The sequence below is a fragment of the Periplaneta americana genome, chromosome 10 (genome assembly GCF_040183065.1).
Source record: "Periplaneta americana isolate PAMFEO1 chromosome 10, P.americana_PAMFEO1_priV1, whole genome shotgun sequence".
NCBI lineage: Eukaryota > Metazoa > Arthropoda > Insecta > Blattodea > Blattidae > Periplaneta > Periplaneta americana.
The window spans coordinates 174951686-174976212 of record NC_091126.1 but is presented as its reverse complement, the minus strand read 5'-3'; the positions used below and the strand labels follow the sequence as shown (position 1 = coordinate 174976212).

The 24527-nt window shown below is 34.2% G+C and overlaps 1 protein-coding gene and 1 long non-coding RNA gene across 2 annotated transcripts in view; one reads left to right on the top strand and one right to left on the bottom strand.

The window, feature by feature from the left end:
* LOC138708172 (uncharacterized) overlaps positions 1 to 24527 on the bottom strand; it is a 144660-nt gene that overhangs the window by 19001 nt on the left and 101132 nt on the right. The window lies entirely within an intron of this gene.
* LOC138708169 (post-GPI attachment to proteins factor 6-like) overlaps positions 1 to 24527 on the top strand; it is a 56263-nt gene that overhangs the window by 22852 nt on the left and 8884 nt on the right. Inside the window, exons 6-11 of the mRNA XM_069838435.1 lie at positions 4237 to 4541; positions 8839 to 8970; positions 16060 to 16268; positions 17193 to 17347; positions 19882 to 20114; positions 21501 to 21695. Coding sequence (XP_069694536.1) covers positions 4237 to 4541; positions 8839 to 8970; positions 16060 to 16268; positions 17193 to 17347; positions 19882 to 20114; positions 21501 to 21695 — 1229 coding nt within the window. The remainder of the gene's footprint in view (positions 1 to 4236; positions 4542 to 8838; positions 8971 to 16059; positions 16269 to 17192; positions 17348 to 19881; positions 20115 to 21500; positions 21696 to 24527) is intronic.

Sequence of the window (24527 nt, the reverse complement as noted above, 5' to 3'; positions counted from 1 at the left end):
CTGAAATATCGACAGTGTTAAGGTAGAAGTTCGTAAGCATCAGTAATTGAAAAATGGAGATTTTCACACCATACTATTTGTTTATGTCCATTCTACGTGTATGTGAAAGAATTTAACCTACAGACAATTATTTTTGGTGCAATTACAATTCTTAGAATTTGTGACCTTCACTCTTCTAGTATGTAGCTTTGTAAAACGCTGTATTCCTTCCTGTGTTGGGACAGCATTTTACCGAATCTTGATATTTATTAGTAATATGAGGCTACACTGTGAAGACATGAGGCTTACTCATAAAAAATAAATAGATTAAAATACACAACCACTGGCATAACTCAGTCAGCTGAAATGTTTGCCTGCCTATCTGACATTGCGCTCGAGCATGGATTCGATTTCCTCTTGGGCGGATTAGCTGGTTGGATTTTTTCCGAGGTTTTTACTAACTGTAAGGCAAATGTCATGTAATCTATGGCGAATCCTCGGCTTCATCTCACTATCACCAATCACATCAATTCTGTTGATACAGCATTATTAAATAACCGACTAAAACATATAAAATAAATTATTTCGTGGTCATTTTACCCTTGTTATAGACCAGTGTTCCGCAACCGTGTGCCTCCACAAGGTGGAAGGTGTGACGTGACATTATTGTAAGACATTATTAGAATTAATTAAAATTACGTCAAAATTAAATACCTTTCTCTGCTGATACAATCATCATGGGTCGTTTGTGAGATGTTCCTAACTATATAGCTTTTTGCTGACAGTAATAAAGTGTTGATGGACTTAATTAAAGAACATTTAGTAATCTTGCAGCAGAAGTTCTAGAATTATTTTGGTTAGAGTGTTCAAGATTTCGACTGAGTTCGTGATCCATTTATTGTGGATTCAAAACATCTTCCGAATAATATACTCATACAAGAGGAATTGGCAGATTTAGAAGCAGACAGAACATTAAAATTAAAACATCTCGTAATGCCTTTTGAGACATTTCGGTTGTCAATAAGGAGTGACTAGGGCTATCCGGCTATCTTCGAGATGACAGTTAATATGTTATTACCATTTTCAACTACATGTTTGTGTGAACTGAGCCTCTCGACATTAACTTAAATTAAAACATCAAAGAGGGAGAGATTCAAGTCCATCGATAAGAAATGAGGCTTGCACTATCAACGAATCTGCCACGAATCAGCCACCTGTGTGCAGCTAAGCAGGCCCAAGTATCACATCGAATATATGAGGAAAGTTATTTACTTTAATATTTGTAATAGAAATGTTTATTTTTTGGAATGAATTAAAGTTCATAAATTGTTAATAATTGCAAGAGTCGATTTCTCTTTTATTATAATAATGATGATGATGATGATAATAATAATAGTGATAGTAATAATAATAATAATAATAATAATAATAATAATAATAAATTTGATCACATTACATAGCCTAATTATATTAAGAGAGTCACATCATATGCTTTTGAGGGGATTAACATTTTGATGTGCTGTGTTGAGCCTAGGCCCGTCTAGGGTGTGCCATGAGTAGAAAAAGTTTGCGGATCACTGTTATAGACTGTGGCAATTCTAGTTGTTTTCTTCATCATCACCACCACCACCGCAACCACCACCACCACCACCACCACCACCGCCGCCGCCGCAACCACCACCACCACCGCCATATACTAGATACAGAGTGATTCAGTAAAAGTTTGCAAAAATTAGACAGAAAATATTGGGTGCTCTACAGAACATCTTGAGATAGGGAATTTGAGATCTTGGAAGTCAGATTAAGGAGATATTAGCTTAAATATGCTCATCACTATTGCTTACTGTTTTCCATATTATCTACATTTTTATTTATTTACACGTGTTATTTACATTTATTTACAATTGAAGAGTCCACTGCAAGAATGATGGATGTCACTTTCTTGTCGAAAATGAACCAAGACTGTCAATGCATAGCTTAAGACATATAGAATGTACATAGAGAGTTATATGGCATTAACACTGATAGTCATTGTCCAGTAATGATCGGAAAATCTCAGTTAAGCTTTGAGCGCTAAGCATTTCAAACTTTCAATTGCTTCTCCTGCAAAATGTATTCCAAATGACATCCATCATTCTTGCAGTGGACTCTTCAATTAATATTTACATTTATTATGTACATACAGTCAATCAATTATATTTATATTTACTGACCTATTATCCATGAGGTGGTTCTATTGCTTTTATATTGTCACATTACAAAACTTGATATTGTATGAGTCAATGACGGACCTTTTCATACCATTTGAAGAGTTAATCACAGTACGTACATTATGCTTAGATTTATAAATTATATAAATATAAAATAAAATTGTAAATAAATAAATAATAACTGTAAATAATAAATGTAGCTAATAAGGTAAACAGTAAACAATAGCTATAGACATGTTTAAGCTTATATCTCCTTAATCTGACTTTGCAGACCCCAAGTTTCTTATCTCAAAATGTTCTGTTCTGTTTAATTTTTACATTGTTTCTCTGAATCACTATGTATATGCCTAGCAGGACTATTTATTATACAGAGTCAGCACAATCCCAAATTAAAGCCTAAGGGTACGAACACGTTGGCACCTAGCTTTAAAGCTAGCAGGCTCCGCTATCAGTGTTATGAAAGACAAGGAAGCTTGGTGTGCACAAATTGGAGCTTGTTTACAGGTCGCTTTAATCTCTCAGCTGACTCACAGCTGATTAGGTCATCTTCTTGGAATCTCTGTGTAGACTTGATATCGCAAGGGATTCAAGTAGTGAGGACGAATTTGATTTATTAGACAATGCAGAATCAAAGTGGTTATTATTACAAGAATTCTTTTCTCGAGAGTGTTCCCTTCACCCTATAAATAATGAAAGGGTTGCGTTTGGTAAATATTATCTTTTTAAATATCTGCGGAACTTTCCAGAAAAATTCATTAGCTACCCGAAAGTGGAAATCGAAACTTTCGATTATCTTCTCTATATTTAACCAAAGATTTCATACAGAAGGCTTGGAAAAATTGCCAGGGAATCCTGTTTGGCAGGAAGAACGGCTTATACTCACACTGAGGTAAACTGTACAATTCTTACAAAATAGTGCCTAGTGAACATTCTCAATAATTTGATTGATATTAGTTATTGTTTATTTGTTTATTTTTTTTATTTTTCGTGGTATTAAGGCACATGCAGAAGAAAGCGATTAAACTCTTGAAATGAGATCGAAGACTCCAAATCAGGCCTATTGGTGAACGACGATGTCCATTCATCCGAATTCATTAGTAGTTTGTAATTAAAAAATTAATTAAATTCCAACTCCAATTTTGAATCTATACGAAAAGTTAATGTCGTGGCAGGTCTTTTGAACACACGAGCAATCAGTTTTTCTACATCCACTGTGTGCAGTGTTTTAAAACTTCACATGAAGTCAAAATATTGTTTTTAAAAGTGAGAAAAAAAATACTAACTTTGAAGTGATCTGCTCACAGAAAAAAATTTACGGTAAGCGGTAAACTTTTTTGTTTTTCACGTTAGATGGGGGGTCAAAGCGAGAAAAATGTTGAGTAAGAATGGAAATTCGTTTTAAAAGTTACCGCTGCTCAAAATCTTTACTGGTTACCGAGTTACGGCCAATTAACGTCAAAACTAAACCACATGCGCGTAGTTTAAAATAGAATACAGATTTGTGTAAATTAAAAAGCACGAATTACACAAATAATTGATAAAAGTCGTGTCTACTAATTACACAAGTCATCATTGACATCTGGTCCACAGACCACCTCTCCAATATCTGTAACTCTACGCCGAGACTTGCGCTGGAAGCTTGAAAGAATGACTGAAACCATTCTTGGAGCTTACAGCGTGCTGGAAAGCTAGCAGTAAAGCGACCATCCATGAGTCGACATGTGCGGTGTCATATGATTCTAGCCATTCATTTCCCCCACTACCGCTACCAGCTAGTCTACCATCGTCAATGTGTTCGTACCCTAAGACGAGAGGGACAAACATCTATGTGTTAGACAGAATTCGAACCCATGATCAAGGCTTACGTGCAGCATTAAAGACGCATGCCTTAGTCTGTGTGGCTGACCCTGTTATAACTTGTTTTAAATCCTTGCTGCAGAATTGTCCTTCTTACAAACCCAATTAACTATTATCACATTTCTGCTGTTACATATTCTTTGTGTTGATATGTTTCCTACATTTTAAATGTTGTATAATTTGTTTTCAGAATGCAGTGTTCAAGCGTTAGGCAGAAGTTTTGCGAAGCAGCTAGCTCAAATGACAGAATCTCTGACTCAGTCAGTAACAGTAAGGCACAGCAACAATACAGTGAAGTCCGACTGGGCAAGTACCATCCTATTTGCAAACAGCAGTAAAGTTCACGATCTGGGAAAACTGACTGGAACCAACATTCCTCGATCAAGATCTGAAGATGGGGAGGATCTGGACGCTATTAACGATCCTTGCCTCCCAACATTCCAACTTGCACGAATAAAACATGCCCAAGACTTTGCGGATACATTTCTTTTACAGGTGGGTATTGTGTAGGCCAAATCAGTTTTTAGTGAGTAAATTATGACATTTTGTTCACATTCTTTGTTGTTATTTTCCTTTTTGAAATATCAGTATGAGGAACTAGTTTTGTACAGAACTATAATTCAATATTGAACCTTTAACATTAACAAAATTTAAATATATTTTATGCTCGACCATGCCGCAATGTAGTAATTATTCACCTGGTAGCAGCCCTTTAATGGACCTCATTAAAGTACACCTATTCATTAGAGTTCAGGTGTTCCACCAATCAGAAAATACCAATGTAGCAATATGAAAGCGCAAGTATAGATTATTCTCGGATATGCAATCGAGAGACAACTAGTGCGAGATTAGATTAATAATTAGCGCGAGATTAGATTAATAATTAGCGTTAATTGTAAATAATATTCAAATAAATTCAATTTGTCATCTCATTTTTCAATGTCTAATTCAATTTCAAGGTTATATCAAGATTAATGTTTATTTTACTCTCTAGATTATATCAAGGTCAATGTCGACATTTGTTTCTCGGAAAAAATCAATACTTTCGCGTCTGCGCACATCTCACAATTTACGAGGTATTACACAAGGTCAGTTCCGCTCCTCAGTCAGATAAGAATAACATGAATACTTATGAATAATTTCAAGTTAGAAATATGGTCGAGCATAAAAAGTCGTATGAAACTTGACTATAATGGTAATTAGGATGCTCGTATGAAAATTATGAAACTCGCGCTCATTCCATAAACATACTCGCGTCTTAATTACTACCATTATAGGCTCGTTGCATAATGTACTATTTTTTTAAGTTGGTTGTCTTAACCTTTCATATGTTCAGTTTTGTGATAGTAATAGAATTACATGAAGACTGTTGTCTCATTCATTTGGTGTCACAAACATTTTGTGCTTTCTTACTTGTACCAAAACAATTTACAACATCTTGCTTTTTGTAAAACAAAAAAATTTCTGCTTGTTTTATCTCACTCATAGCTAGTGCTGAGAAAGATGCTATTCTGACACTGTTTAGAGAAATAATGCACAGCATTTTTGGGTAGGCCTATATGAATTAATGTTAAAAAGACAAGGGAAATAAATTGCAGAAATTTACCCGGAAATTGCTTGTGATGAAAAGAAATTTCGAAATTTCGCAAGGTTGTATTTTGATACCTCTGATTTTGTTGCAAATTTGATTAGTGAGAAAATAAGAAAAGACAAATTACAGAATAAAGTATCAAAGCAGAACAAAGATTATGTGATTATACTGGGTCATCCAATTATCATCTGACCAGAGCTGCGGTAGGGATTGTGCCGGCCGGGCAATATAGGAGTCCGTGTTTCAACTGTTGCTTGTTATGCTGAAGTGAATGACTAATAAATTCTAATGCACTTTAAAAGTTCTGTACTCGTCCATGTCAAGCAAGGAGATACTGGCTGCCTCCATCTTCCACATATTTCTGGCATCTGCTTAGGAGATTTTTTATACATCTTGATTACACAACTTTTAACACTGTATCACTTCGGAATATGTATGATAAAAACTTTCTTGTGTTAAATTTTAACGTACCTTGTTAACATGTTTCGACCTATTTTGGGTCATCTTCAGAACTGGTCGTTGTTGGTCTTGGCGCCTCTTGTTTCCTGTGAGGGTGCGTTCGTAGTGTAGAGTCAAAGAGTGTATGTGTTTTGAAAGTGAGTTGTGTGTTGAGAATATTGTTGGGGTGTGTTTTCGTGCCTCTGTATATTTCATATTGTTCTAGTGTGTTGAGTTTCTGGCTTTTTGGTTGGATGTGCAGTATTTCCATGTCTGTGTTGATGTCTCTGTAGGTGTGGTTGGCATTTGTGATGTGTTCTGCATATGTGGACACCTGCAACAATTTCTACATAGGACAGACAGGCAGATCATTTCAAACACGTTACAAAGAACACATCACAGCCATAACAAAATTACAAAACACCTCCACATATGCAGAACACATCACAAATGCCAACCACACCTACAGAGACATCAACACAGACATGGAAATACTGCACATCCAACCAAAAAGCCAGAAACTCAACACACTAGAACAATATGAAATATACAGACACACGAAAACACACCCCAACGATATTCTCAACACACAACTCAGTTTCAAAACACATACACTCTTTGACTCTATGCTATGAACACACCCTCACAGGAAACAAGAGGCGCCAAGACCAACAACGACCAGTTCCGAAGATGACCGAAAATAGGTCGAAACATGTTAACAATGTACGTTAAAATTTAACACAAGAAAGTTCTTATCATACATATTCCGAAGAGATTTTTTAGGGGAATTTTCCAAGCATTGTCCAGTGTCATCAAGAGTTTCTCCTGTGAACACTGTACATCGTCTTCTTCGCTTCTTATCTTGAAGACTTCCCATTTCACTAATTTATGAATTGTATCATGACTTGAAACTCGATCACCTGGGAATTTATCTTGAAATAATCTGACAGCATGAGCAGCTTCTGTACAGAGATAAGTACAGAAATACCTGATTGAAATAGAATAATTAGGTCTATTATCTGCCATTTATTCTTAGCAGACTGTACCCGTGTGGTTGCTTGCACTGTTCAAATAACACTGTGTTGCGTGAGAGTCACTTCAAAACCAATTAACTGTGCCTGCCCACTTCCTTGTCTGGCCCTAGGCATTCCCTTATCGGCTGAGGCAGTTCCTGCTACAGCTCTGGTCAGAAGATAATTGGATGACCCAATACAAGGCAAGGTATTTGTTATATTAGAAGCAACTTCTCTCCATCTATTTCAATATTGGTAATCTGGTAAATGAATCACAATAACAATAATGTGTTATACTAGAAAACAAACGATGGATATCAGCTGGCATCTCAAAGGCATGTGTGCACAACAAAAACTGTCCAGTTAAGGGGAGGGGATGGTATTTTTTAAATCTTTTTTTCTATTTGGTGTAAAATATGAATTTTTTGTATGTAGAGTGCTCAACTCAATCAAATAAAAATATTTTGAAAAAGATTATTTGGGGGCCCAAATTCGAAAAAAAATATACCCAATGCAGGATTGTACTAAAGCCAATATATCTAAGCCGTTTTTAAAGATAGATTCAAACAGTTTTTTGCATTGTATTTGCAAAAGCATGTTCCACAAACCGTCTGTAACAGAATTTTGATATTAGTCTGTACGTTTGTAAAATAAACAATTAAAATTTAATAACAATTTTCTGACTTCCTTCCTTGCAAACAAACGGACGTATTTTTTAAATGAAATCAATTAACAAAATTCTGTTGCAGAGAAAAGTTTCCTAATAGTCCAAAGAATGTGTGTTCTAAATTTCATGCATGTATCTTTAATAGTTCAGAAATTATATCCATTTTTGTCTGGCAGTGTAGCAAAAAAAAATGAAGTTACTGGAAACCGATAAAAGCGGGCGTGTGATTTAAAAATCCATAGTGCAGGAAGTTTAAAAATTACTTTTCAACATCCGATAAGGGCACAAATACCCACAAAATGTTATGCAATGCATTCCACACATATCAAAGGGTATTTTAAAGAAAAAACAATTTTTTTTTATTTAATTTACCGGAAACAACAGTAAAAGTGGGCAAGTGATTTAAAAATCCATAATGCAAGAAGTTTAAAAATGGCGGCTCAACATCCGATAAGGGCACAAATACCCACAAAATGTTATGCTATGCATTCCACACATATCACAGAGTATTTTAAAGAAATCTTTTTGAAAATTTACTCATTTTTTCACTAAAAATACCATCATCTCCCCTTAAATAGAGGTAAAACTGCAGAGGGGCAGACAGGTGGATAAATGATTGGAAATCCAAAATATATTTTTGAAATGTCAGTGATGTTGCTGTTCAAAATCAATCTTCTTACTGCATTTCATATTATCTCTAGAGCTAATACAATTAAAAGTAGAAACTGAGATACAGTTTGGTAATGTATTAATATATTTAATTTGAAATTACATTGTAAATGTAGTGTTTTCCTTTCCTTTTTTTTTTTTTGTATATATTTTTTTCTTTTTAATCAGGTTTAAATTATCTTTCCTTTTATGATCTCCAATAGATAAGTGTGATTGTTAAATTTTCTTGTGTCAGCTGTGCTCTATATTACTCATATTCAAGCTTCTGTAGTGTATTCTGCTATTAGGTAGTAGCTGATTTCTGATAGTAACACAAAAGAATTTGATAGAAAAAGAGAAAACAGATTTCTTGAACTTAAAGTTTTCCCTGTGATGCCTTCGTTTTGTTTTACACATAATTATTTCTTGTTGCAGGGTCGAGAGTGGTATGCTACGTGGGTAGCCTTAACAGATCTGTACCCAGTAATAGTGCAATTAGAGATACTGCCATTTGTTGATATTGGTGGAACTTTGAATATCAACATTCATCTTGATGAACTGTTAATTGTAAGTTTTTAGGATTGTCTACATAGTCCCTTCGTATCTATGTTTCAGGTTATTGGCTGACTACGTGATCTCCACAGAGAGGTCTGTAGAGCCATGAATCTCATGGCATGTGCATTAAGTATTACTATGAAACTTTCACGTCATCTTTCTCTTTTAAATGCAAAGGAACACTGTCCATGCTTTCATGGCCTCGACAATGGATTGATGGTGTGGCTGGCACCACACTCCAACTACCTAATATCTCCAGGGGCCTGTTTCACAATGTTTACAAGCTTTGTAAATTGTAAACTTCTGTTTCGCAATCTTTGTTTGTAATGTTGAACTTTACAAAGGAAATAAAATCTTTACAAATTAAATTTTGCTCACTTTACAAGTATTCTGTTTGACAATGAAGGGTAATTTTACAAACGTGTAAACTTTACTTGTAAAATTAGCACATTTTCTACAATACCTCTGAGATGTGTAAAGTTTGATATTGCAACAAATTATGAATAAATACAATAAAGAAATACTTATTAAATTAATTTTTGAGTAACTGGATAATATTAAGAATTAAACTAACGCAGTTTTCATGTTGTTAAGGAATTCTAATGATTTAGACGAAGATATTGAATTTAGGCCTAATTAAACGAAGACGTATATTATGTAAAATTCTTCGGCCAAGAATTAATAACACGTTCGTATCATTGTATGAATTTAATGAAAGGTTTTGAATGAGTCCCGCGCCATATTTCAGAATACTGCTTACGTATTTATATACGAAGACTGTATTTAATAAATACTCGCACTTAAAAAAGAAGGTCCCTGCACCAAAAATAAATAATTCAATAATGCAATAACGACACTACTTATGCGGTATTCTGAAGTCGTTTCGAGTCCCGTTTCGCTGGAATCTCTCCTACAAGATATGGGACATCATATCCAACATCCAAAAGGGAAAAGTGATGCCCTAACCTCAAAGCGAGAACTGTATTGTTTTGCATTGGTTGCATAGTAGTTGTCACTTCTGTGCATTAGCAGATAAGCACGGAATTTCTAAGATATCAATGTGCAAAAGTGCCCACAGGGTAGTTGATGATGTTAAGAGTTAAATTCGGGGCAGGTTTTTGATCACCAAAATGTTATTTACTATAGCACAGAATTTTTATGCTACTGCTGGGATCACTAATGTTTGTGAAGTTATGGATGTAACATTAATAAATACTGATGGATCAACACAAAAAATGAACCTGATTTTGTAATTAGACATCATAATTATTTTATCAATTGCATATTTGTATGTGGACTAAATCTGTTATTTACTTATTTTACTGAATTTGGTGCTAACTTTGGTCATTTAAGTAATAGACTTATTGGTATACTCGACCAATCACATCACATGAAATTCCATTGTCTCCAGTATATAAAAATCTAAATACTTTTAATTTTCTTTAACAATACTTTATATTTTCTGTTGGTGAAATATGAATCAGCAAGCTTAGAATAATCTATTTTAGTACAAAATATAAACATATGTATCGATAGTAGTAAAAATACAGCGACTTTAGCTCTGCTCCTTAGCGATTTTTGTAAACTGTCGTTGACAATATTGTGTAACCAATAATGCGTATTTGTAAATTTCTTTAGCTGATTTTGTAAAGTTCGTCAAACTTTACAAACTAATAAGATAGCATTGTGAAACACAATTTACAAGCATTTGTAATCTTTTACTTGTTATTTGTAAATTGTTAATTTGTAATTTGTAAGGATTGTGAAACGGGCCCCAGGAAAGACCTGGTACTCAATTTGGCAGAAAGCCTTACAAATAGTGTGGCAGCTATTTTTTTACATTATTTGTCTATATGCTGTGGAGATCTAACAGTGTGCGCAGTTTGAGAGAAGGTTTCGGCATGAGTTCGCTTGTCAGTCTGAATTGCTTCTCAACAATATTCTAATGTGACAGGTCACAGTGGGTCAAAACACAAATCTAGCTAGACAAAATTAATAACTTCTATTCTATCTAACAGGTTTTAATGAAATTTTACGCAGGACTTACAGGTAGCATATATTTTTTGTGCTCAAACTCTCATTAAGTTCGTGTAAGAGGAACTATCCCTTTATAGAGGACAGTTTTTGACAAAATTAATAGCTTTTCTCTTACCAAACAGATTTTCATGAAACTTTACACAAGAGTTACAGGTTACAGGTTTTATGTAAAAACTCTCCTGATGCTTGTATAAGGGGAACTACGGTTTTAGATAAAATTAATTACTTTTCTCTTATCTGTCAAATTTTCATAATATTTATACAGAAGTTACAGGGAGCATATATTGTTTGTGTACAAACTCTAATTACGTTTGTGTTACAGGAACTACCCCTTTAGAGAGGGTAGTTTTAGGAAAAATTAATAACTTTTCTCCTACGTAACAGATTTTCATGAAACTGTACAGGAGTTACAGGTAGCATAATTTTTTGTGTACAAGTTCTCATTACGTTTGTGTGGGAGGAACTACCACTTTATAGGGTGGTTTTAGACAAAATTAATAACTTTCCTCCTAATAGATTTTCCTGAAAACTTGTACAAGAGTTACAGGTTGGCTTTTGATTTGGCTTTTAATTATATTAACTTCCCTTCTCATCAATTTGGTAGTTTCCTTTTCAAACAATAAATTTAACTGGCTTGGTTCTTAATGTAAGTGTGCAGAGACGCGAGAGGTGGAATTTCTCTTCTTTTAGTTCTACTACTGTTTTCACGCAATAGCTTCCTGAATCTTCCAGGAGATGAAGTATGATGAGTTTTATATAATTTCTGTTTTTCTAGCGAGAGTTGCATCATACACTGATTTAGAAAATTTTATTTATACATCAATTTTTTTTTTTCAGTCATAATACTTAACTCGAAATTTTATTTATTTCTATGAATCTGCTTCCACTGATGGCTTAAATTAACTACAAAATATTTTAGATTTCTTTCCAAGCATTTTTTCACATTTTCAGAACATTTTTTTTTCATTTCTTTTTTATTTATATTTAAATTTAAATATGCATTTATTACAGTTACAATTATTACAATAAGAAAACCACAAAAATACATATTAAATGTAATAGAAACAAAAATACATTAAAAAACTATTATATACATAAAACAGAAATATAAATTAAAGAATTTATCCCGTATGAGCAAACGCTCATGATCGGGAGTTCAGAACCGCACTGCAGATAAGCAGAAGTCCACACCTGTGGAGTAACGGTCAGCACATCTGGCCGCGAAACCAGGTGGCCTGAGTTCGAATCCCGGTCAGGGCATGTTACCTGGTTGAGGTTTTTTTCTGGGGTTTTCCCTCAACCCAATATGAGCAAATGCTGGGTAACTTTCGGTGCTGGACCCTGGACTCATTTCACCGGCATTATCACCTTCATTTCATTCAGACACTAAATAACCTGAGATGTTGATACAGCGTCGTAAAATAATCCAATAAAATGAAAAATGATGAGCAGAAAGTAGAAGAAGACAAAATAAACAATTAATATAAGCAATAAGATAGCACATATTACAAAAACAAGAGCCTATACGGTAAAGAACAATCATAATTGAAAACATTTATAACCAATATGCACAAGTCTGATATAAGACTAATATTCAGCAATTAATTATCTAACCCTATGTTAAGTTGACTTAATAATTTCTTTAATTTTCAGTTTAAATTTAATCATACTTATGTTACTGAAGTCCTATTTTTATTTTCATTTAGTTAGTAAATGTTTCTTTTTCCAGAATCTTCGAGTCCAGTTCTTCAAATAGCTGTAACCGCATGATAACCGGTTATGCACCAACCTCTAAAATGTAAGATAACTAAGGAAGTTGCAATAATGTGCAAATAATTCGATAGTTGCCATAAACTATAGATCTTGCACTACATTTTAGCACAATTTAGGTCGTGACACAGTATGTAAAAAGTCTTGTCAAGGACAATAAATGTGAAATAATTGCTAAGTTTCTTATAGAAGAATGTTATTAAAATTATTGAATATCTATTGTAAATAATTACTGAAACTGCTTAAAATATAAATTGTCAAAATTTCAACTAAATGCTCTATATCAAAATCTATACTAATAATAAATTTGTAGCCGAAATTTTTCTGTTAATTTTCGATTTTCCAAAAATAATTGGTCCTAACATATATAATTAACCACCCTGAAACCAAAAATCGCTTTTTTGAAATTTTTGTTTGTATGTCTGTCTGTCTGTCTGTTTGTTTGTTACCTTTTCACGCGATAATGGCTGAACCGATTTATATGAAAATTGGAATATAAATTAAGTTCGTTGTAACTTAGAATTTAGGCTATATAGCATTCAAAATATTTTATTTAAAAGGGGGGTTATAAGGCAGCTTGTATTAAATAAATCGAAATATCTCCCTTATTATTAATTTTCATTAAATATTACATAACAAAAGTTTCTTTAAAAATAATTTTCAATAAGTTTTATTCTATGCAAAATTTTGATAGGACCGATATTTAATGAGATAAATGAGTTTCAAAATTACAATAACAACGCCATCTAAAGAGGTGTAATGAAATAAAAAACAAATGACTTCGTCTATAAGGGGACTTTGACAACAACAATCGAAAGCTATGAAACATAGCCTACAGAGAATGTTTGTGTGTTTGTATGAAGTAATGTCGGAAGCTAAATTAACCGATTTGTATAATTAATTATTAATTCACCATTGGAAAGTGTAGTTTCTCTAGATGGACATAATGCTATAATGTTATTACAGTAACTTCTGAGTGAATCGAGGACAGGTAAGATTAAAATAGCTTCTTATGCACAGAAAACTTGATAGGCTATTCTGTACATTCGTTTCCTGTATTTCCTAAAATAATTTTTATGACCGAATGAGTGGTCTCTGGATCAAAATGATCGCATTTTAATTTTTTTAATACAATTTAAATTAAGTAACATAATAAACGATATATCCTGTTATCAAACACGAACGTTCCCTGGATCAAATGCCCTATTTTAATTATGTAATTACTTTATATTTATTTCTAACGGGTGCAGCGGAGCGCACGGGTACGACTAGTACCACAATAAACACTCAGATGACATAAACATAACCATAGACTTCCACCCTCTAAATGACTCTGCGAGATGGTGTAAACAACAGATTGGGGCTGTGCTGTGTTGCCAGTATTGCACTGGGATGCATTTCTTATGCAGGGAATTTAGGAACAGTTGCTTGTGAATAATAGACACGGAATAATTCATAATTTCTTGATGATGAGGAGGAATGCTTTTGTCCAGCCTGTTTCCTAATTTGACCCATTGTACAGGTGTGACACAATTGATGGCATTTATGTACGATTTTCTTTTCATTTGTGGAGAGAAATTTTTTTCTGTTTGAAATATTTACTTCTGTTTTAGAATATCGAATTACTAAAAGAGTAAATCACTTTGGATTTTAGTTACAGTGATCTGAAAATGATGATAAATTTCCATACTTTTGTTGTATAAGATAACATTATGGATCTGAAAATTCATTAGGATGATGTTTGTCCCTGATTTAAAAATATTGGAATATGAATGATAAGAACTTTCTTGTGTTAAATTTTAACGTACCGTGTTAACATGTTTCGACCTATTTTTGGTCATCTTTGGAACTGATCGTTGTTGGTCTTGGCACCTCTTGTTTCCTGTGTGGGTGCATTTGTAGTGTAGAGTCAAAGAGTGTATGTGTTTTGAAATTCAGTTGTATGTTGAGAATATCGTTGGGGTGTGTTTTCGTGTGTCTGTATATTCCATATTGTTCTAGTGTGTTGAGTTTCTGGCTTTTTGGTTGGATGTGCAGTATTTCCATGTCTGTGTTGATGTCTCTGTAGGTGTGGTTGGCATTTGTGATGTGTTCTGCATATGTGGAGGTGTTTTGTAATTTTGTTATGGCTGTGATGTGTTCTTTGTAACGTGTTTGAAATGATCTGCCTGTCTGTCCTATGTAGAAGTTGTTGCAGGTGTTACATTTGAGTTTGTATATGCCTGTGTGGTTGTGTTTGTTTGTTTGTGTTTGTGTGTTGAGATGTTTTTGTAGAATGTTATTTATTCTGTATGTGATGTTGTAGTTTAATTTCTTGAATGAGGTTGCAATTTTATGTGTGTTTTTGTTTTTGTATGTTAGTGTGATATATTTTTTGTGTTCTTGTGTTTGTCTTGTATTCTTCTGTTTTTTGTGGTTTTGTTTTGTATTACATATTATGTTGTCTATTATGTTAGGGTTCTATCCGTTTTCTTGTGCTATGTATTTGATTGTGTTTAGTTCTTCGTTGTAATCCTGTTGGTTCATTGGTATGTTGAGTAGTCTGTGTACCATTGTTCGGAATGCAGCTTGTTTGTGTTGTGTGGGGTGGTTGGATGTGTTGTATATGTGTGTTGTTGTGTATGTGTGTTGTTGTTGTTGTGGGTTTTCTGTATACTTTGAATATGTGTTTGTTGTCTACTTTTCTTATTGTCTACTGCACATCCAACCAAAAAGCCAGAAACTCAACACACTAGAACAATATGAAATATACAGACACACGAAAACACACCCCAACGATATTCTCAACACACAACTCAATTTCAAAACACATACACTCTTTGACTCTACACTACGAATGCATCCACACAGGAAACAAGTGGCGCCAAGACCAGCAACGACCAGTTCCGAAGATGACCGAAAATAGGTCGAAACATGTTAACACAGTACATTAAAATTTAACACAAGAAAGTTCTTATCATACATATTCCGAAGTGATATAGTGTTAAAAGTTGTGTAATCAAGATGTATAAAAATATTGATAATATATGAAGTGGTAAACATTTCAAAGCTTCATTGGGATGCTAGACAAATGGAATGATACCTGCAGTTAGTACTGTTGGAAAGAATGTATATTTATTGGAATATTGTTTTAGGTTAAGTTCTGTAGTAGTTTAGTCAAATGTAAATATGTTTAAATAATTTTAACTCTCATATCGACATTTACAGCAACATGAGCTTCAGAAGTGGCATCCAGCAATTTCCAAAATATTTCCAAGTCAAATTTAATACACATTTTCATTTACTATTTTTCAGAATGCAACTTGCCAACTTTTAACAGTTACAGCATGTATAAGAAAAGGGAGAGTACCTTCTCGTAACAATGGAGACATAGACTGCCCTCCAGAGCTTATGCTGAACATTTCATCAGAAGGTTTAGCAACAGTGGATGCTACTAAACTTGTGCCATATCCAGAGCCTGATATGTGGTTCATTGCATTTCAAGCAAAATGTATATATAACAGGTAAGAGTTTGTTAAATTTGTGCCATTGTAGAGAAACGTAATGTGACAATATTATAAGGAAATTATACTATTTCGAAAGTTGCAACTTGCCAGAAATTCTTTTATGTGTTTTATATATATGCAAAATTTTGTGTTTGTGTGTGTGTGTGTGTGTTTTTTTTTTTCCTACAGTGCTCCATAAAGCACACTTGGAAATTTGTCCATGTGGTATGCACACAGCAGTTTTACATTGTTTTCGCATCCTGGCATCAATATTAACACTCCATTTCTTTCCTTTTGATTGATGGTATAATTTTCAAGCATATTCAAATATATGGCTATTTGGTTAGCATTTCTTATCTGACCGATAAGGTATTTCAGCCAGTATACCAGATTTATGAAAAAAATTATATCTCCAAATACTATCATCTGTTGATGGACAAAATTTTCTGTTGTGTTCCTTTCATTCACAGTTTCCTTTACATTCTGCCTTTAAAAAGTAATGCTTTATCATGGTTTTTTGCTGTGAGACAGCATGTGTGAGCATAGGCTGGTGAATTGTATTTGGATACTTCAAGTGATTTTGAAGTATCTATTTGAATACTTCAAGTGATTTTGAAGTACAGCTGACGCCAGCGATTTTGGCGTGTGTCCTTATAGTGCCCAGTTTGTGGGCATGTTGCTAGTGCAGCTGAGAATGGTACCACTTCCTATACACGTCACATCAGACATTTGCCAAACACAGTTGTCTGACTGACTGTGGCAAATGTAAAACACTCACACTTAACATTCCCATTACTTATTTCACATGCCAAAAACGGTGACGCGGACTGTAGCTCTCTCTTATCTTAAATATGCTAATATTTTCTCGGTGAGATTTTCTAACAGCAGAGGAAAAAGTCGATTATTTGTGAGTGATTTTATTGGTTGGTATTTCATTTTCAGCTCCGTAGTGCCATGTCTTGTACAGGAAGTTATGGTGTCATTAGATATTCGGACACAACCTTGTGTATTTGCTGGAGAACCCTGCGGTTTAAAAGGGATCTGTCAGGAGACTCATAAAGGCCTTCATTTTTTCACCTCCTGTACCTGCTTAGGTGGTGAGTAATTGTTTAACTTGTATGAACAGAGAACTGTCTTACAGAGTTTCTGTGAACACCATTTCTGATTTTTATTTACCATTATTCTAAGGGACTTACACTTTCCACAGTTATGTTTATTTTTGTGTCTTTAGGTATGTTTTTCGTATATATCTGTGTATTTTATTCTATGTCTTTAAAATGTACAAAAATAGAACGCAAATTTTTTTGGACGTTTCCATCTGCAAGTCCATTGGTGGAAATAAATACTGTTGTCGTCTTCTGAGAACTGGATTTCAGTCGCTGGTGGGATTATTTACTAATATTAGGCTCATAATGCTGTCAGTTCCACTTTCTTTCAGTTTAATTGTATTTTATCATTATTCAGATTTATTCAGATGTCTGTTTTATTTCATTTATTAACAGCAAAGAATTTAAGGGAAGTAGGTAGTGATAACTGTGATTAAAGAATTTCAATAAAAAAGTTTAGTTCAATATTTGTAGGCTTTTAGTGTTCAGAGTGGAAGAAAAATTTCCATGGTTATATAATAAATCATTCTGAATTCAGTGGTATAAAACACAAAGAATTAGTTTCTGGTCCAAGTGCAAAATAAAGGCCCCAACTGAGAACCTGTTTTTCCACTTTGCTGAATGCACCTCGATCTTCATGTGCAAATTACTTGCTACAGTCTTCACTCGTATTCCTTGTGTTTTTTTAAGTTATCAAGTAATGTATATTGTAAATTCTAAAGCAAAATTCAGTTAAATATTTCATCCTTAGTGAAACAGAAAAAGTATTGAATTTGATTAAAAATTTTTCCCATTATTTTAATGAATATATATAAGATATATATATATTTTTCCTCATGTTGTATGTATGATATTCATAAACCTGTAGGTCTACTTTCTATAACACAGGCTGCAAAAAACACTGTAAAAATTTCATGTAAATAGATTGACTAGTTTCAGAGAAAAACGCACTTAAGTTTGAAAAACATCAACTTGTGGAAAACTGCATTTGAAAAAAGAAGGATGCATGAATTACATGCACTGCCAAGTTTAGAGAGGCCATTTAAGGTATATGTACACCTTTATATACAAAAAATTTTGTTTTGTATAATTTTGCTCTGTAAAATTTTTATACAATTTAGAATGGTACCAGAAAGAGAATGAAGTGAACAGATCCCTTGAAATTATGTCTAAATTGTTTTTAAAAATTATTTTGTTTATAATTTTGACGTGCAACTTGAAACATGATAGCTCTTGCAGTTTTTAAGATAAAGCCACAGTTTTTTCACTGTTTTATAGCTAAAACTATTCTTTAGTGCTTGACATAGAGCTATTTTTTATTTTTATTTACATTAATTAAATATTACCATATATGTAACTTACAATAATATTTTATGTTGCATAAATCATGTAAAAAATCCATAGACAATTAATTATTAATTTTATTAATGTTATTTTACTCATTGTCAGGCACTGGGGGACATTTCAAGCTTAAAAATGACACTAATATCTTCTTGGTATCACCATATTTGACTGAGATATCATGTTTGAAGGAATTAAATATTCTAAAATTACTATTTACAGGAAATGAGCCACAAACTTTCAGAGCCTAGAAGACTCCATTATCATATGTCACCCCTTAAGCAGCTTCATGTCGGTCCAGTAGCAGCTTCTTTCTGCCTCTCAAATACCTCCGCCTTGTTTTAACTTCAGGTGTTGAAAGTTTTTTTTTTTTTTTTTTTGTCCCTATTTCCATTGATGCAACAAATCCTGCGATGGTGTTTGTCCCAGGGTTTATGCCCATCCTCCTCAGAATTGTAATTTCTACTTGGACTCTTATTAAAATGACGTACAACATCATTGACACACAAATTTACAGTTTTATGACTAACAGTAAAAGATTATAAATTACTTCATTATATAAAAAAGTTTTTTCAATCTAATGATCATGCCCCGATATCTATGCATCTATTTCGGGACTAGAAAGAAGTTTATTTTGCAAGCAATGCTGGACAAGGGGATTGACTGCTACGAAGATCACTCCAAAAGTAATGCACTCCAAAAGTAAGTGACCGTGGCTGATGATGCAGCATTTTGGAAAATGGGACTTATCTGAAAAACCATAAGGCATAAATCGAAAATTCTTATATCAAAGAGGAGAAAATTCTCTATTAAAATAGTTATATTTTGAAAATTGTAAGTTTTCATCATTTTTTGCGTTTTGTGGGTGTACATATACCTTAAAGGGCTTATTTGCAGAGATACCCCCACAATATATATTGTTTCAAAGCCCAAGTTTTGTACTGTTTTCTTAAATACATAATAAAAAATCGGATTCTTGACCACTAATCACTATCCACTCCCTTAATGAAGTATAGCTCTAGAATAAGGTAGAATTTAACAGAATGGACCAGGAAATGGTTAGGTTAGACGTGAGAACTTCAGCTGAATGAGCCAAGTCTTTAAAATGAAGTCTTATAGTGTATAGTTATTAGGTGAAAGAGCTGCTGAGCACATGCAGAGAAGCTGTTTGATATGTATTGCAGGGTACAAAGGTTGGGGATGCACTGACGGCAGTAAGGCCACGCCTGAGAGCTTACTTCTTCTCACGACATTGCTGCTGACACTCAGCAACGTGTTCTTTCTGCCGGCTGTGCTTCTTGCGCTGCGCCGTCACCTGCTTACTGAAGCACTTGTATACTTGGCCACAATGGTATTCTCCACGTTCTATCATGCCTGTGATCAGGATTTCTACACTTACTGTGTCACCAAATACGAGGTTAGTGTTAATGTTAATGTGAAAGAATTGTGTGTCTTAATATTCAGATTAGGAATTAGGAATTTTTTGTCCCACCCTTCTATTAAGTATAGGGGCTATTCCATCTCAAATCGACCGAAATATAGAGAAAATTGACCTTGCAATTTTTAAATACAGTGAAACTTTTTCTGTCCGTAGACAACTGTGATATAATACTCTGTGCAAAGTTTGAGGCATCAGAACTTCATGTGTTTAAATTAATAATATTTAAGTTTATCGTATTTTCATAAAATTAGCAAATTTAAACTGTTGTGGCTCCGAAACCCTTTCACCCAATGATCAAAATCATGGTTTATTTTGATGCTGAGAAGTTAAAGTTTATATTGACATGTAAACAGTTTTTCTTACTTTTTATGGAAATGGAGAAATTTAGATTTTTCTTCATTAAGACTCCTTTGGCCACGAAAAAATATGTTTAAAATATATGGTTAGATTCCGCATTGAAAGTACAAATCAACACATATTTTTACTGGTGGGACGTTGATAAGAAAGTATTGAAAATATCAAATAAAGAAAATAAATGGTATGTGCGTGAACTAACCAGCTGACTGTGAGGCGGGAGATAGCCGATGGAAGCAAGGCCAGTAGACATAAACACGTGATGTGTCATCTAGCAGTCATGGCTGTGCTAGTTTTATCACAGGTTTTCATGAACACAGGAGTAAAATGACGCCCAATGCTCACTTATCTTCGGCTCTCGGCTAGTGCTTGCGGTACTGCGCTGTTCAAGTCTAGGCGTGTGAAAATAAGCTATTTAATACCCTCGAAACTTATTGCCGAGCCACTAAGCAAACAATGCCGAATCCCTCTTAATAATGCAAGGTTTTTTCTCAATATTTTTTTACATTTTTACAAATGGCCAAAAAGCCTAAAAGCAAGTAAAATCAGATTATCTGTCTCTCTGTGTACAATAAAAATAAGGATTACTTCTTAACATAACCTACCAAATGTCAGCTTCAAAATAAGCTCTCGTTCAATGTTCTGCAGTAAATGGTTCCAGAGTTCTGAGTGCTGAAAGAGGCTTGTTTTTATAAAATACGCTAAATTTGTCGCTCAATAATACGAAAACCGTTTGACTTTCGATAGTATATTTTTGAAAATGCACTCCCCTCAGCACCTTGTATAAGTAGGGAAAAAATTAGAGTATAAAAAAAATGCGAGGTTTTTTACTGATCGATTTCATATGGAATAGCCCATAGGTAGTGTGCTTAAATTAGGTGAATGAAACCTACAGGGTATGACAGTGTTTCAGTTTTGAGTGAAAAAGAAATAAAACGTATAAAATTACTCTGTCTCTTATGCCTTGTACTTAATTTTCAACTGTTAGCATTTGGTTTATATTTACAGGTTTTGCAGTTCTGTGATTTTTTCTGCTCCATCCTTGCCTTCTGGGTGACGTTAATAGCAATAGCTGGTATCCCTCCAAGAGCGGCCTCTACTTTGCACATGGTTGGTGTTCTCATCATTGCTGTTGGAGTCGAGTATAACCGAACGGGCTTACTAGTGTTCATCATTCCTTTTGGGTTGGGCGTTGTTATTCCGGTCAGTATTTAATCCCCAATATAATATTACACTTTTCCACATTGGTTACTACATTCTGTTCACCTTTGATTTTATTTCTTTGGAATCTACCCTGAAATTGTAAAATTTAGTTTTTTGAGTAGTATAATTACTCACGAGAGGTATTCAGAAAGTAAGAGAGGTAGAATATTACCGTGAGTCAAGAGTTACAAAGAGGTTCACTTATGCACAGCCTGTTAAGGCACGTCTCCACTATTAAACATTTAACAACAACATGTTAAGTATAACATGTTGAATTTAACATGTATATGGACATTTCAAGTCTCAATTGACTTAACATGTTAACTAAGTGTGTTGAATTTAACACTTTTAACATGTTGGCGTGTTTTCCAGCAGAAATGGAAAACATGTCAAGTCAATTCATTTGCTCGTGCAGCGTCGGTACTGTTCGGCAAAGTTCGTACAGTTTCCATAGCAACAACTATAAGTTCCGATTTTGTGGCGCGTATCTTGATCATTTTTATACTATCATTGGTCCTTGGTGTTAGTTGTAAGATGTTCGAAGTAATGGAGTGGACGAAAGAAAATACATTAGAATAAAATTAATGCACTGATGGAAAGGCCTTGTTTGTGGGATGTGTCTGCAAAAGAATATGCGGGCAAAACTAAGAGGGCCGACTGTTTTAGAGAACTGGAATTATTATTTAATTGTTCTCGAGAATACAGTAGAGACTTTTCGCACTCTTGTACGCTAAACGTTAATGCTATGTTGACGTCAGTAATGGTCGTATTTGGTGATGTATGTTAACATTTGTAAAACTTCGGAAAGAATAATTATACGATATTATCCACTCCTTTAACATCTATCATGTCGTAGGTCCTATGATAATCGCGCTGTAATTTTTTTAATTGAGATGAAATGGCTGCTCTTAAATTGTGCCTTTCTTTGATGTAACTGGACGTATTTTTGCAGCACTATATTAAAATCGTGTTCTGACATTCTCAGCAAGTTTTTGAATCCAAATCGATACTGTATTCAACTTTAACCTCGTTTAGAATGTATCCTGCATAGTGTCTTTTACTACGATATTGCCACATCCACATTCTCATTTTCTTCCTTTTCAAAGCCTTGTAACAAGCAATAGAGGCAATTACAAAAATCAGATCATCATCTGAGTCCATTGTCCAAGGTTTGAAAATAAAACACTATCTATATTAAAATCTCATAGACTGTTTATGGTGGACTACACAAAGAAAGTCAAGTTTAACATGTTTAACAGTGTGGACAAAGTGTTAAATGAAATTAGCATTAACATGTTCGATCAACATGTTGGGATGTTAACGGTAAACAATTTAACATTTAACATGTTGTTGTTAAATGTTTAATAGTGGAGACGCGCCTTTAGAAGTGAATCACTGGGAAGACATGTGTCATTGAGCTTGTGTAGTATTTGTTGTGAAATATTTGTTCTAAAGAGCAATATAGTTTATTTCCCTTTGGCTGTGATATGGTCAATTCAGTTGTAGTATCATCCTTGTTCATGATAATTGATAATGATAACACACGCACTTAGCTGCGGAGTATGAGCAAGCAACACTATTATCTGAATGATGGAGATCTGTAATAGGCTCTTGCCAGTAATTTTGTCTAGTGAAGTCATTCACCTTACTACAACAAATAATATTTCAGTTGTCATTATGAGAATGAAAATAAATAAATTTGATTCTCTATGTCATAACCTGGATTGCTGTAGTGCTACATCATGATCTTGAATAAAATTACAGAAAGAAGACTTAAAGTTTACCAAGTCTCTAGAAAGTGTGCATCCATGTTGAATATCTCGAGAACTAGTCAGGCAGCCTTGAATTAACTTGTCATCCAATCAGAACAGTCCCTACTGCGTGTGTGTGAACAGTCACTTTCCTATATTGAAAGTGGTCTATGTTATAGGAGACATTCGTCCACACCTGTGGAGTAACGGTCAGCGCGTCTGGCTGCGAAACCAGGTGGCCCGGGTTCGAATCCCGTTCGGGGCAAGTTACCTGGTTGAGGTTTTTTCCGGGGTTTTCCCTGAACCCAATACGAGCAAATGCTGGGTAAGTTTCGGTGCTGGACCCCAGACTCATTTCACCGGCATTATCACCTTCCTATCATTCAGACGCTAAATAACCTAGATGGTGATACAGTGTCATAAAATAACCCAATAAAAAAAAAAGGAGACATTCAAAACAAGCAGAAAACCGAAAATGTTGAATGTATGTGAGCTGAATTGAATGAAAATCCACGTTTGACAGTGTTGGAATTAAAAAGAACATTTGGGAATTCCATGGATTATTGTTTCAGAGATTTTGGCATGAAACTGTGGTGGCATAATTCATTATGCGGCTCATGCCATAAAAACAGAAAGAATTTTGTGCAGAAGTTTCACAGGATTTGCCTGAAACCACTATAAGGGCCTGTGTAGCCCAGATTTGGCACCCTGTAACTTCTGGCTTTTCCCAAAACTAAAATCTCCTTTGTAAAATTGGAGATTGCAGACCATGAATGAGGTGAAGGAGAATCCAGTGAAGGAGCTGAAGGTAATCCCGAAAGAGGACTTTGAAAACTGTTTTGAAAAATGTAAGGCATGCTGGTATGTTTGTTCCCATGAGGAGTCAAAGGGACTGTGGCACCATTGTCCTAGGTAGGGCTACATTTTTAATATTAAATGCCTGGACATTTTCCAGACACACTTCTTGTATGATAAAGCATTGATTACATATAAAGTTTCATATTCAGTTTTCTGGAAATACTTTGAATATGAGCAATAGAAATTTGTTATCATCATTTAATTCGAGAAAAATTCGTTCCGG